This window comes from Pseudopodoces humilis, chromosome 1, assembly GCF_049639895.1.
Source record: "Pseudopodoces humilis isolate 2021_Gansu_Grassland_sample_001 chromosome 1, ASM4963989v1, whole genome shotgun sequence".
NCBI lineage: Eukaryota > Metazoa > Chordata > Aves > Passeriformes > Paridae > Pseudopodoces > Pseudopodoces humilis.
The window spans coordinates 100,960,726-100,976,715 of NC_142200.1; the positions used below are offsets into that span (position 1 = coordinate 100,960,726).

General features: G+C 38.8%; 1 protein-coding gene across 2 annotated transcripts in view; it reads right to left on the minus strand.

Moving 5' to 3' along the window:
• Nucleotides 1–15,990, minus strand: part of TPK1 (thiamin pyrophosphokinase 1) — a 296,584-nt gene that overhangs the window by 110,724 nt on the left and 169,870 nt on the right. For both annotated transcript variants that reach the window (XM_005519092.3, XM_088064081.1), the window contains one exon: nt 13,447–13,542. In XM_005519092.3, coding sequence (XP_005519149.2) covers nt 13,447–13,542 — 96 coding nt within the window. The remainder of the gene's footprint in view (nt 1–13,446; nt 13,543–15,990) is intronic.

Sequence of the window (15,990 nt, forward strand, 5' to 3'; positions counted from 1 at the left end):
AATGATGCCCACCTTTTCAAAACCATGCTCATTATCTCTGATAAGAAATCCTCTCCCCAGGGAGAGGACAGACAACTCAAAGGACTTTCTTCCCTCTGAGATCACTTTTAGCCAGACAACTTGCAAACAAACATGCCTAAGTCTCAGGGAGGTATGTAGATGAAAGGAAACAAATTTACTGATCACAACCAGCAGCACTGAATGAACTGCAGAGAAGATCTCCCCAAAAGGAAAAAAGGAAGGCAAGAGTAATCAATATGTTCTAAAAGTTCTGGAGTCATGAGTAAACCTTCCCCTCCTCTGAGGTCATGGAGACCATCCATTGCTAATATCCAAGATATTAGTATGCCCACTAAAGGTTAGATATCTGACTGGAACATAGTGGGTTTTTAGCACCTTCTCACTTCACTGAAATTCCTTTCATCTCCCACAGCCTTTCTTAATTTTCTAGAATTCATAGGATAATTCCTTTAATTTAATTTTTAAAGGAATATGACATAGAGAACAAAATTATTGTAGTAACATGCATAGTATATTGGAAGTTTATTACATGCTGGAATATATAAATATATACATGTACACAAAAGTATAAAAGTATCTTGTGTCAAAAAATGAACAATTAAGTAATAGCGTGAATGGCACATTTATTATTGCTTTATTGGTTTGTCACTTCATCAGTTTTTGCCAGTTTACAAGAAAACCATTTTCTTCTTCATAAGGCAATTTGTCAGCTCAGGATATGGTTTAAATTATTTTCTGGTCTTTGCACCATCTTCAGTACCAAAGACTTTAAAACACACCAAGCCATTCCCTTGATAACAAATGGGCCAGAGTAGATTTTAACTCATTTTCTCACAGATATGTAAGAGCTCTAGTGTTGGCCAGATAAATAATTTTTTTATATCATCCTCAAAATTGCAATGTAAATTTAATGGACTACTAAAATCCCACAATCCAATGTTAAATATGTAGCAAGATATTGTCCACTTGAATTGATTACACTGGCTCCCTAGCTCAGTGTTTTACATAAAAGGTATGCCATTCTTTTCTGTAGAAATGAGATGCTGAATCACGCAGCAGCATCTGAACTTTGCTCAGGTAGAATCCTCTTTACTTTAGCCAGAATTTTCTTGTTGCTTCAGCAACATCTGACTCTTCCTGGGAACAAGAGGTCTCAGTCAAAGGCTGCCACCCTGTCTTGTGTACCTGGGACGATAACCTTCAATCAGCTTCATCCTCACCTCACTGACTCCACTAATCTATATATTATATTGTTCCAGCTCCTTCACAAAGCATTTCTTGCTTTTTATCTTCATTTCTTATGGTTTCACCCAAGTGCTTTCCTTATTGGTAATGTTTCTTATTTCAAATAAGAGGTTAATTCTCTCTGGTAATGACAGTAAGTATGCAAACAGATTGCATTTGTCTGCTTAAAGTAAGAAAGATGTATGATGGTAAAATTGAAATGAGAAAGATAATCTCAAAATCCAGAAATAGACTTGTGTTGCTGGAAACATTTTAAGCTTGGTTTTACTATTGACTTGTGTTTACATTGGTTGAATAACTATTTCATTGCAAAAAATGAAGCTTTGACTTTGCCCTCTCTTGCAGGTAAAGGGAATGTCTGAGAGGGTATATAACATAACCCAGCATTAGTTTGGTGGAACATAAACTTCATAACTATTGACTTAATTCTTTATTACTTAAAAGAACCTAATCGACAAAATCTTTGTGAACTGCTGGATCCCAAGCAATCTGAATTTGACTTTCTACTTTGTGCTGAATATTTGTGTATGACCTTGGTCAAACAATGCTCGCCATGCCGGAGGTAGAGGGGACACCAACAACTCCCGCTCTGCTACTGTTGGCCATCTGGAGCAAAGCTCTACAATTCTTTCTATGTGTGAGATCAGGGTCACTGGAATTCCTTATTTACTAAGATTTTCTGGGTGAAGGGCTTGTCTGTAGTCCTGACATTTACCATGCTGTTCTGAGTAGGTAAAAGCATTAGAACTATTCAAGTAATCTGTTTATTGATGCTTTGGAGTAAAATGTGGGCTGGTTTTGATCCAGACACATTTATTTTGTGAATGAATAAGGATTCCAGGACTATCAATCTTATGAAAAATTATTAAAATCTTCTCATCTTTTAAAACAGTATGAAGAAACATTCACAAGCTAACCTTTCTCTTCCCATAACTGAACTCCTGTTATCCAGTCTGCACTATGGTATTACCACCATGGAAGTGTGAAATCAATAACTGTCATATCCCTAAGAAAGAAAGTCCTGGATTTATATTAGGAGAACGCAAAAGACCCTTGAAAGATCATACTAAAATGGTCTAGCAAATATCTTCAATGATCTAATAGCCAGTTGCATCCAGTGCAAAAAGCTGTGCTTGGCACGTGCTGTGGTTTTAATCATTCTGAATACTGCCTCCAGGAATAAAAATAAGAAAATACAAATTAACTACAAACTCTCATCAATGAACAATTCACGGAAGGAAAAAAAAAAAAATCTTCGTCAAGAGAATCTGTTCACTGTGAGCTTTGTATCCCACATTTCTCTTAACTCTGGCTATCTCTCTGCACCGTGGTAGCCTTCCTCCCCCTCCCTCCAATACCTTTCAATATTGTCACAGGATCAGCAGGGCAATACAAGTACAACCCACTGCTTCTCAGCCAGCAGGACCCCCACCCGTGTGGATCCCACACCCCTCAACAGGAGCCAAGAGTTAACCCAGTCCTGCAGCGCCAGCAGGTGGGAAGGACACTGCACAGGGAAGAGGCTCTTTGTTGCAGAGTCTCTCTTCAAAGCCTCTGTTCTTCCCCCAGTGGAGGCAGATCATGATCCAAACCCAGGAGCCTTGCCCTGGACTGTGGCTCCTGCTGCAGCCTGCTTGGCAGAGCCTTGTACAGGCTACTCAGGGCCTGATGGATCAGACACTCTAAGCTCTGCCTGCTGGCCCTCAGACATGATACATATCCTATATCAGTGAGAGTGTGTACCTTTGCACATCTCCAGGAGCCCTGACACCTTCTCTTTGATTTCCCCTACGCTTCTGTGTTGAGTCAGCCTGGCTGGCTGCCAGGCATTCACCCAGCCTCTCTCACTCCCTCTCCTCAACAGGACGGGGAGAAAATGAGATGGGAAAGCTCATGGGTCAGGACAAGGACAGGGAGATTGTTAATTATCAATTACCATCACACGCAAAACAGATTTGACTTGGGTAAAATTAATTTAATTTATTGCCAATTAAAAATCAAGTTAAAGAGGGAAAAAAATACAAAACTAAACCCACTTTTCCATCACCAATCTTTTTTACAGGCCCAACTTCACTCCTTCATTCCTCACTCCTCTATCTCACCATTCCCCTGAGTGCAACAGGGAAAACAGGGGACTGTGGTCAGGTCATACCAGCTCCTCTCTGCTGCTCCTTCCTTATCGTGTTCTGCTACAGCTTGGGATTCTCTCCACAGAATCCAGCCCTTCAGGAATAAAATCCTCTTCCATGGGCCCTCCACATGCTGTGGCTTCTGCCATGACCTAGCTCCTGTGTGGGCTTGTCTTCAAGGCCTGCAGCTTCCTTCAGGGCACATCCCCCTGCTCTGGCACAGGGCCCTCCTCTGCCTCCAGTATGGATATTTGCTCCACCATGGTGTTCCATGGGCAGATCCCTGCTGCAGCATGAGCTCCTCTGCATAGGCTGCAGCTCCCTCTGGAGAGATCCACCTGCTCTGCCCAGGGTTCTCTGGAGGCTGGAGCCCCTCCTTCTGCTCTCCCCTTCGAGCTGACACAGCTGTTTTGTCCCCCTTTTCCCCTCACCCCTCCTTGCCTGGCTGAGGGGCTCAGCTGTGCCTCTCATGGACACCCGTGCACTCCACCAGCACCTGGGCACACAAACCCAATAGCTCATTATTATGCCTGTTTCTCTAGAAGGTTGAGATGAAGAGATTTCCTTTCCCACCACAAATTCATGCGGTTCAGTTTCAGCTCCTGCTCAGATGCTGGTCCAGGACCCTTGGAAAGCCCACAAAGGAAGCTAAGCAAACCTGTAATATTGTGAGGCAATGGAGTAGAATTTCTGTAGCCAAGAAACTGGAATACGAATGTGAAATATGAAACACTCTGCCAGATGCCCACAGGCATTTACATCCCCATGAATGGGGAATGCCAGCTTCAACACTATTGAGAACTGAGACCTTTTCTTGTGACTCCCTAGACCAGGTGTGTCTTTTCTTTAAAACTAACTTTCTGCCTGATTTTGTTTCCAAATTTTTCATACTAAGTTTAGGTGTCAAATTTTAAGGAGAAAATCAAAGATTTTTAAGGGGAGACATTCCATAGAAAATACAGAAACTTAAAGAATCTCAATTTCCATTATATATGTATATGTATATACATACACACACTTTTTTTTTTGTTTCATCTGAGTTAAGAGCAACAACTTGGGCACTTTCCCATTGTAACATTTAGCAGTGCAGTCTGTATAAAAGATGTCACAAGTAAGGCAGAGCTTTGGAGGACCTTCACTCTCCCACAGCAGCATTGCAGAGGACATAACAGTCAGAGGCACTTGTGCCCAGCGAGGGTGAGGAGTTAGCTCTGCTTTTTAAAATGTTTAAACTCAGGTTCACACAGGTCTGAAGATCTCCCAATAGGTCCCAACAGAACAGTAATATTTTCAGCTGGTGTGAACATTAATCTTCATGATGAACAAGGGGATAATAACCTGTCCTATTATACTCCAGGGACAGATAAACTAAAGATGGAAAATTTTTCCTGTGTCTCTCAGGCCTTATTCTGTGAATGGTTCCTCTTTTGAGTGATTTCACTGAATACCTGGGCAGTACACAGTGATTTTTTTTTTTTTTCTAAAGGAGTGCAGACTTGCAGAAAGAAGTCTTGAATTTATACATTTGTTTCAAAGAAGTTAGACATATTTTTATATTGAAGGAAGTACATTACGATCTGGATGTCAATTTTCCTTTTCAGTGTAGGTTCAGTATTTATAGCAGGTAAGTTAAACATAGCCTGAGTAACTACAGAATGTATTTTATTTTTCTACACTGTCCTCTAGACCGTATAAATTTAGCCACACACTTAAAAATAAATGAAGCATGATTTCTTAAACTGGAGGCGCTTGTGAAGCTGTAAACATTTTATGTTCACATTTAATTTGCAGAAAATACTGAGCTTTAATTGTTCAGTACTTCTTCAGTTGTTTAAAGGAGAAACTCAATGGGTTCTTTAGGCAAGCTGAAGAGACCATCCCCTGCCAGTGGCAAAGTAAAAGGTAGGTGATTTAATAAGGACTAGCATGAGCATCAGAACTAACAAAGCCTGGTTGCCAGGGCAGCTCTGCTCTGAAGACCCTTCAGTTTCTACTTTTGTTGAGCTTGTGCTACTGCCTTTTTTTACTGTGGGAATACTATAGGGGCCTTTCATATGTTATCAGGCTGACTCATTTTCTAGATATTTGTTAAGAGTTAAATTACCCTACACCCCTCTGCTCCTTCTTGAATAGCACTGGCATCAGCAAAGAGGTATAGAGTTAAGTGTCAGGAAAAGCCAAAAGATTGCAGAAGACAATGAGGCTTCAGGACTACAGGCTGAAACATTTCTGTGTACAATCAGCCATATACTTTTACTTTCCAATGCTCTTAATACCTTCCTCTCCTCCCTGCCCCAATACCCATTTCTAGGTAAGGAAAAGAAAAGAAGAAGAAGAGGAGCCACCACAGCTTCAAAAGCTTTTACCAATATTACAATTTCACTGTTTCTCTTGGCTATTCAAAGGCCATACAGTATTACAAAAAGAGGGAATATGTCATGGCAAAAAAACCCTAAACAATCCAAAACAAGTAAGGAAGCATTCTTATATACACTACTTAGGTTAAATAAGCTTCTTTGAATAGGATAAAAAAAGAAACCGTAGAAGTTAATTTGTTGATTTATTCACCCTCTGCTTTAAGGACCAAATCACCGCAGTTCATGAAGTTCTGAAAGTGAACTCTCTAAAGTCAGTGTTTCTTACACTCAAGAATGTAGAAAACTGCTAGAAGTTTTTATGAAACTATCTCTAGAACAGCCAAAAAACCTGTCATTCTTGACAGGCATCTCAACTTAGTAAGAAGAAACCATTTTGAAATGTAAAAAATGCTCTATTATAATCTGCAGTTAAAATTTATCATACTAGCTCAAAATTCTTAATATGCTTACCAATAAACTTACATTCCATTAAGTAAACAGACTCTAATATAAACAGTTGTAACTTATGGGAGATTTCATAACGCCATAGTATTCATGCATCAAGCAAAAGAAAAACAAACTCAAACCCAAGTTATATATGAAAATCTCCAACAACAAACTGAGCTCTCAGTCCTTGAACTGCAAAAAAAATCCTTGGTGTCAAAAGACATGGCTGTTCAAGATCTCCCAGTACAATATCCACATCCAAGACTGAAGTATGACAGTCTTTTGAGGATAATGATATGTCCTTGTAGCCCAACTACTTTCCCAGCATGCGGGCAGTTACATCAGCAATAGCTGCTCTCAGGGAAGCTGTGCTCCTGCAAAGCAGAGGGGGGAGGAGAATCACATCTCCTGTGAGAAAGGTACAAACAGAGCAAAATTGGTGGTTGCAAAGGGAACAGTACATTGCCTGTGGTAACCTCACGCTTTCTGTTTCAAATATATTTAGCCTTTGATTAAGTTGAGGGAACAGTTGCTGGCTTCCTTATTAGCTTCAGCAGTCCTGTTAATGAGCACATCCTTGATCTCTTAAATCCCTTGAACTGCCTAAATAAACAGTACTTTTCCCCACGTTCTTCCTCTCCCCAAAGCTTGATATGGGATTTAACTTTTTTAAACGAACAAACTGTGTTCTCCAGAATCCCTGACCTTTTTGCATCTCAAAAAAATTATTGTCATAGGTCCAAAACCAGCCCCAGTAGAGCATACAAGGATTACATAAGAAAACTTCTTGGTATGCGATGCACTGTGCTCTTGCAGACACACCTATTGAATAAAATTATTTGAGGGCAAAGATAGTCAGTGTGTCTTGATGCTCACAGCTATAGTGGAACAGGAAGACACCCTACATGATATTAGGGCTAATCTTTGGGAACTGGCAAGGTCTGCTATTCTGTATTATAAGAATCCATTTTGCCATACCTTTACAATGGGAAGCATTAAAATAATTCAGCAGTAGGAAAGATGGATTAGATACTGCATTCCTTGAAGGTAGACTTGGACTTTATGAGTTAAAAAAGTCTTCAAGGATATGTCTGAACACCCTACAGGAGAGATTTATTCCTGTTGAAAAGTATTATGAAATTCTACATTTTAGAAGTGGGAATAAACAGGAAACACTTCAGATCCATTTGTTTCTTTTGGACAGGAAAGGTTTATGAAGAAGATTACTATTAATAACTCATGAAAAATCTTTTGATGCAGCACTTGACAGAATAAGAACCTTTTCATTACACATATTTAACTTCCCCTAAAATATATCTCATTTGCATTTTTATTCTCCTTCTGTGAAGCATTAAGAAGAAAAACTCACTGCTACCAAAACTGAACAGGTTTATTCTCAGCCCTTCCTTCTATATAGATTTTGGTGATAAATCCATAAGCTTCAGTGTCCTTATGGTCCTTCAGGTCCAGTGGTGAGGCACTGGAACTGGTTCCATGGAGAAGTTATGGATGCCCCATCCTTGGAAGTGTTCCAGGCCAGGCTGGATGGTCTAGCTGAAGGGGTCCCTGCCTGTGGCTGTGAGCTGGAACTAAATGATCTTTAAGGTCCCTTCTAACCCAAACTATTCTGTGATTCTTATAAAAGCTTCACATTTCAGCTCCATGTCAGCTTTGGGATTTTCTAGTCTGCCTCTCCCCCCTATTTTGGTATTTAGTAAATTTCCTGTTCTCAAATCCTGGTAACAGACTATCCTCATTCCTAGGTTTTACTTTAAGAGCCATTCCCACTACTATTCTGGATACCCAAAAGTCTTCAGAAATGAAAACAAGTAGTGTTCCATCTTGAAATTACCAACTACCAGCATGAGCAGCAAAATTATGATTGAGTCAGGAAATGAAACCAATCTATTTACTGCTAAAGAAAAAGTCACATCATCAGGAATAACCTCAAGTGATAGACAAAGCCAAAACCGAGCCAAATAGAGCCCAGTATCTGCAATAATTATAACCCTTCTCTGTGGGACTCGACTTTATGTAAAAAATTACTCTCTTTTAAAGTATCTTTTAATTTTTGTTTTAGGGTACTTTGGATTTTCCTTCAGGGCCTTTTTTTCTCATAAAAAGACAAACCAGAGAGGGCTTAGTAAGCTGTCTGAACACTGCACAGCTAAAGGTGATACATGAACATCACTGTCTTCTCTTTTGCACTTTATAAACACAGGACTTCACTAACTTGTTTAGCCTTGCTCAACATAAAAGAAAGTAGACTGATTTGACTTTTAAAAGTACAAAGGGAAGAATGCTTGCATTCACTTGAAAGAATTAATACCCTAGACTGCTGACTGATTGAACCTCTGAAGCGTAATTTAAAAATGGAAATGTTAGTAGAGTATCCCTTTATTGCCAAGGGTTTTTAGGAAGAGTTGGTTTGGATATTTTTCCCTTTTCCATATTTATACTGGTGCTTTTATCAATTTAAACACACTAACATTACACCACTAAAAGGCTTGTAGGTTTCAATAAAACTAATTTTTTATATCTTCACCCCATATAACCAAATGAGCTGCTTTAGCTTTTTTTAAGCAGAAAAGATAATAAAGCTAAATGAAAAGTCCCAGAGCTTAGTTTTAAGACTAAATGGTATTTTAGATGAAACAGTTAAGGAAAGCACAGTTTGTAAGTCTGAGATAAAGATAATGGCTTAAATCTATCTTTATATTATGAGTATTCTTCTTGGAGCTGCAAAATTGATAAACACACTTTCCGTTCTCACTGGCATGAGGTGCTACAAACTGAGCGAGACCAGAGATGCTGTTATTGAAAGAGCATTTGATGAATATTAGGAATTGGAGGATCATTCCCAACTACACCATTAGCATGCTGGTAGACTGTGGACAAATCGCTTCTGTACTTCTGCTTTCCAATCTGCAAATCAAAGATAATAGCATACACTTCTAATGCAAGATCTGTTGATCCCTAAATAAGAGCTACTGTAAGCTTGCCTATCATTTTGCCAGTTCAGTTGGTTTCTTGAAACAGCTTATGTTGAGAGAAAATTAAGAACAGAAAGTAGTACCAGACAGAAATAAGTTTATTTGAAGGTCTTGTAATGAAGAAAGGAAAGTACCCACATAACTACAGAATGAATAAAATAGCGATTAAAGCAGTAAAGCAAAATGTGCACATCTAATAGACCATAAACAATGTGAAAGACACACAGAGCAGCAATAAAGACAGAGTTATTAAGACATTTAAAAAGCACCACTTAGGGCCAGGAAGGAACACTGCCAGAAAAGGTGTGCATTTGTATACTTGTACTTGTACATGCATGTGTGTGCATGCATGCTCACAGCCATGCAGAAAGAGAAATATCTAACAGCCTTTAGGTTGGAAAGAAACTTCAGGAGTCAGATTGTCTTGGTGGTACTTCATTGCTTCACCCATCCAATAGAATGCAATTCACAAATGAATTAGGACTGAGAAGAGGGGAGATTAAGACTGATTCTAGCTTGCACATATAAAGGGTACTTCTTTTTCTAAAATTCACTGCTGTATGTAATTATAAATACATATATAATTAAGTGACTTAGATATCACAAAATGACCACAATGCTGCTTTCTGCATGACTTAGCTATGCAACCAAAATATGCAATGTAAATCAGAAATTAATTACCCTAAGGATTCAGAAACTATTCTGAGAGTGTTTATTTGAGAAATAAGGAAAAAACAGTCATGAATTTGGTTAATTATGCCAGAAGAAAGAATTACTGCCCTTTACATTGAACAAGAAGTTCAAGAACTAACAAGGTGTTTTTTCTCCCACATTTGTATCTCAGCCGACTATCAACTCTAGCTGCATATTTCCTTGTGGAAAAGAGATTTCTAAGGCTATTCCCAAACTAACTACCTAAATCTAAGACAAAAATCTAAGATAACTTTTTTATGCATCCTTTACAGGGCACTGAGTGCCACCTCCCCTGTATTCCCACTCAGCTGACCTCCAAGAAAGCCGTTTGACGTGCTATCCCTCTATTCAAAAGTTATTTGTTCAAAAGCTGTTTGGATGAGCAGGAAGAAAGAAACGGAGCAGGATAAATGTGCAGCGGTATGGAAAATAAATTACACAAACTTAATCCCTTTGGAAAAAAATATTGCCTACATATGTTCAAATGAGCTCAAAAACCTCCATGACATAGAACTTCCACAGAGGTGACTGATAAATCAGAGCAGAAATTTTATCCATTCAGTACTGCAGATAAATGCTAACTTATTCTCTGACTAATGGAGGGATGCCTGTTTTAAATACTTCAGCTGCTCTCACTTGAATTTCATCCAGACAAGCTACCTCACGGGATTGTGGATCCATGGTATACATTGAATGCAATTAACTTCCCAGCTTAACATATTGCTACCCAGAAATAGCAGCAAACACAGCATGACTGTGGCATCAATTTTTTAAAGATACTAAAGAGGTACTTTCCTTGTTTTGTAACTTCAACTATAAATCACAGGAAAACAAATTTGTAGTGTCTCTTTGTCTTATTCCTCTTTGACAAATGCTTTAGATATAGCAGGGAAAAATCTAAATTGGAGACAAACATATTTTTTCTGGCATCAGGAAGACATATTCCACCTAGTTAATACTCTCAGTTAAAAGGAAAGCTTTTATGATTCTTTACAAGAAGGAAAAGAACTCTACTTTGTGACACACGTTTGTCCTTGAGGTCAAAAAACACAAATGTAGATGAAGGACCCCTTCTTTATTCCCTTTTAAATTTCAGAACCCGAACTTCCTTTTCTTCTCAGCTGTGTGTACCTCTCAGGTGACCACAGAATTCTACAGCATCTTTCTTCACTGAAAAAATTTGCTTTCTCCTCAAAGATATTAGGTCTATAGCTGGGACAGTCTGTTGTCTTACCACTTGACATTTTTTATGGCAGAATGTTACCATAAAGAAACCTAAATTAAGTGCAAATTTAGGTATCAGAAGAGCCAAGAGGTTGCATCCATAAACTGAGGCCAGCGTATTTTCTAAGAGCTCAGAATGTCTGTGACATTTGGGGACCAGACATCAAGCTACTATCTGCATTATCAGGAGATTCTGAAGAATCACCAAACCTCCTACTAAAGAATTATATCCAGTGCTTCTGAACAAAGGGAAAACTAGAAACGGAACTATTTATTTATAGACTTGTGGTACAGTTTTGTCTTACATTTGCTTAAGTTTCACATTTTATCTCCCTAAGGGGAGTCAATGACTTCTTCAAATTCCTTAGTCAGAGAATGCAGAGGACCACAAGTAGAAATGCATTATGCTTTATCTAGTGTGCATGAATAAGATAGCATCTTATTATGTTTTATGGAACAGGCACAGCAAACAAGAAGTAGCTAGTATTTAATGAACTTGGTACTTAGTTTTAGAAAATTTATCTGTGTTACTTCATGCATCTCTGAAAAACTCAGATTGTATTTAAAGCACATGTCTTACATGTAACAGCATACAATTTTAACTAAACTGAAATCTTAGGTTTAGCGCATTGGCATGAACACTACACAATTACTGCAATTACACTCAGGCTTGAACTTTACAAAACATCCTCAAAGATTACAATGTGGTCTCCTTTAGCCAACTTAACACAGCTTTACTGTGAGAGTGATCACAGGACTCAAACTTTTACAAATAGACTACTTATTGTTTAAACACACTTGCTGTAACTGTCATGTTCCCATTGCTCTTATTTTAACCACAAATTGACTATTCATCATAAAACCTCTTGTAATAGCTTAAAACATTCCTTCTCAAGCAATACTTGGCATTGGAAAATGAACTCAATCCAGGAAACATTTAAGTTCTTCTTCATTGTAAGGGCATTTCTATTAAGAGGAAAGCACTTTACTTGCCACATTCAAAACAAATCCTAGGCATAGGTGGCTCATCTGCTCTAATGGCACTCATTACTATTTCTATCCTAGACGGAAGGGCACTCCTCTGAGATCTTGTGATGATAAATTATAGGGGGAGAGAAAATCAGCTGTTTTATAAAGAGTTTCCTGGCTCACAGCCAGACAGTAAGAGAAGTATATGGTGAAACCATGCCATCTCTGTCTATACTGATGGGGAAAAAAACCCCTGATGATCAACAGCGTTGTATTGAGATGCAGCTGCAGATGGGCATTGTGGGACAGCACTCCAAAGTGTCCCATGGGTATTTATTGTCTTCAGAAGAACAAGAAGTTTTAAAACAACTTAAGCAAAAACTGGTGAATTTTTAGTCAGCCTGAAGTGAGGAGGGAAGGAGAGAAGTGTATTGGCATTTCAATCCCTTGCTGCTTTGTTGGAATATGGTGATCTCAGGAAATCAGGCAATTTATCCTGCTACAATGAAAATGGGAAAAGAGGTTTACACATCCCTTTCCATGTTGTGATATTAATTTCCTTACATGCCTCTTCTTCTCACTGTGGGTAAAGGATGCAGCAGCTGCTCCCTCTCTTCACTCATACATGAAGAGCAGAAGAGAGGTCAGCTCTTATGAATGACTGTTCCACGAGGAGGAAAGAGCAGCAATCCCAAGAGTGCATCTGCCACCGACTCATCACATTTGCAGTTCCCAAGGAAATTTAACTGTGCATCTCAGAGACAAAACAAGCAGGCCTATGAAATTAAACTGTGGAAGGGGAGGGGGAATGTTGCCTCCCTTGCCTTTCCAATGAAAAGGGCTGGAGAACTACATATGGCTTATTTTAAGTTTAATGCACTAGTTGCTCTTCAAAGTCTGTCTTTGATTCAGGGGGACATTTTGCAGAAGGAGGTATTGCTTACCATTTGTAATGTTGGTAGGATAAGATTTCCCCTCTCCATGTCACCTTTGAAAGGGGAGAGAAAGGGGATGAATATCAAGGCTTAGTGTGCCAAGACTTGAAAATATATTTACATGCCAAAGTGGGACTCTTGATTTGAACACCAGCCACAACAGGCTTCTGCACTTTGGGTAGTTCATTAACAGAAATCAATACAAGCTGCCTTTTAAGAAAGTTAACACTTGTTCATCGACACACTTTGTAATTCTTTTTAGCAGAAGCATCAATGCTTACAAGGTGTGCAGTAAATTATGGCAAAACTGCGGAATATCAAGGCTACTGAAAATAGTTTCATTTCAGTGCAAACTTGAAAGATAAACCTAAATACAGTGAGAAAAAGAGTAATTACTAAGATGCAGAGAAAAAAAAAGATGTGTTGTCTTTACCTGGAGGCCCTTCTTCTCTATCTTCTTCTGGAGTATTTGAAGGCACTTGGTGAAATCTGTGAGGTCCTGATCCATGGTCTCAATTAACTCACATCCCTAGTGAAGAAGCAACAAAACAGAGAGAGAGGAAAAAAGAAAAAGTCAATAATTTTTCAATTTTGAGAACTAATGACATCCCTGATGAAATTAACTGCAGACAACCACTCAGTCTCTGCATGGAGGTTCAGAATTAAGTAAAAGACCCTTACATAGTCCAAAGACAGCTGAACTAGTTACTATGAATCAGCAGTTTGATAGGTCCAGGAGTATATATTCAAAGCCCATTGAGTACATCTGTGAGTTTGGATAAGCATGTTTTACAATGCTCTGCTGGATGGACAAGCCCTGGGTCATCACTAATTTTCAGGAAAATGACTGTCCTCTCTGGTGCTGCATTTACTATGTCTCTGCTACATACATTCAAACCTGTATAAATGTGAACATACAAAGGTGTTCAAGCATCCCACAAACAGTGCAGCTGTACTGCAGTTAATTTGCAGTGATTCAACAACAATTTCCTTGCACTGGAGTATTATGGCTGAGAACATGTTAGAGAAGAGCAGGAAGTCAGAATTCCTGAGAGCTAAAGCAATTTCTAAGCCTTTGATAAAAAGCTGAGTAAGGAAAAATGAAGTGCATCTACCACATAAACTCAGTATTCAAAGAGGTATAAAGAATAAAAAATACCCAATACAGCTTTGTGAATTAAAATAAGAATCATACACATTGGATTTAGAAGTTCCCTCTCCTACCACTTCAAGGTCCCCTTAAAAGCCTCCCAGCTTTGTCTTACTTGACATATTTTATGTTTCTGCTATACACAATAACAACTGATAAGAGAAAAGCATTCAGAATACAGAATCTTTGTATGAGTGCCTCTGTGTATAAAGTACATTACTCTGTTACATCAGAAAAATACCCTGAACAACAAAGCAAACATAAAAGTGTTAAAGTTGCCTTTACCTTGATGGTAAAAATAAAGGTACAGAAGACAAAATTTCCCAGATTAGTGAAGACATGGAGTTTTGTGAATTGCATGCAACAAAGTAACAAGCCTCCAATAGGAAGACATACACTACCACTGAAATGCTTCTCCACACAGTCAGAATGCATATAAAACTAAATAAAGTCATCAGGCAGTGGGGTATTTGGATAAAGTAGAAGAGAAAAGCAAGAAGATAATAACAGGTTTTCTATTACACTTCTCAAAAACTTCTGAAAGTAAACTGGTCAAAAGTATCAGCCTTTATGAGACCTGATATTGCTCTAAATATTTTTTCAAGTAGTAATAATAGGCTTGCCAAAATGAAGCATCGTGCAGCTGCAGCAGCATATGTAAACCTCCACTGCAGAAGTGACGCTGCTTCCTCTGCAAAGCAGTGAGAGAAAAGGTAGTTGTATTCTGCACTCAGTGCTCAGCACAAAACTCTTTGAAGAGCTGCCGTATCTCCACTCTTTTCTAGAAAAGGCCAAAACGTAACACTGGAAGGAGGAGAAGTGACACAGGCCATCTGGAGCCTGTAATGAGCATGTGAGTTTGGCAACATAAGCCAGAGACACCCAGGGAATCCAGGAAAGGTATAGGGTTGTTCAGTCCCACTCAGAAAAGCTCAGTCAGAACTGAAAACTACTGAAGGGAACTTTTTTATCAAAGCCACTCTAAATGAAAAGGTGTCTCATTCACTAAGGATGGGGTGCTCTCAGTCTTGGTACCAGCACTGATAGTGGGAAAAGAGACCAAGCTGTGAGAAACCGTGAACAGACAGGACCTCAGTATTTCTCAGACAGCCTCTGAGCAGCTTGAGAACATGACAGATGAAGACTAAATCAGTGGTAGGGACAGCTACTGCTGAGTATGGGAGAAGACACAACCTCAGTTGCCAGCTCTTAAATTAGTAGTAGAGAAGTCAAGCCTTTTATCTTTTGCCATGGCCATTCCTTGGCTTCACAGCATTGGCAGAAGTAAGCAGTTTACAAATACCAATTTATGAATGAAAAATTTAATCCCCACTCTCCCTCAGCATTTCAAAACACTCCTTTCTGCAGTCATTAACAAGCCTGATCTTGAACAGGCAGGTTTGTCATCAGAAGGTACGCAATTCTACTTTCCACACAGGGAATATCAGTGTGTCAGGGCTGTTTTTGTTTTTATTTTTGTGTTTTTCTCCTTTTAATGATGGTCTCCCACGGCTTAAATGATAATTTATTATTTTATGCTACTACTAGAAACATTTATCTTGAGTTTAATTCTTGCCTAGCTTCTCAGGATGTTTTTTGACAAAAAAATTATTCTAGAGGTACTGCAAGGTACTACCAAGGCAAGATAACATTAGCATGATGATTGTAGAGTACTGAAGGTCATTCAGTTCCAGGAGAAAGCTGTGATGCACCATGCACAGACAATGTATATTCAGCCCTGCTAGTGTCTTCTGTGCAAATTCACAATAAAAGGCCTCAAACACATATCACTGGAATGCAATGTAAATATATGAATGGGGTGTCAAA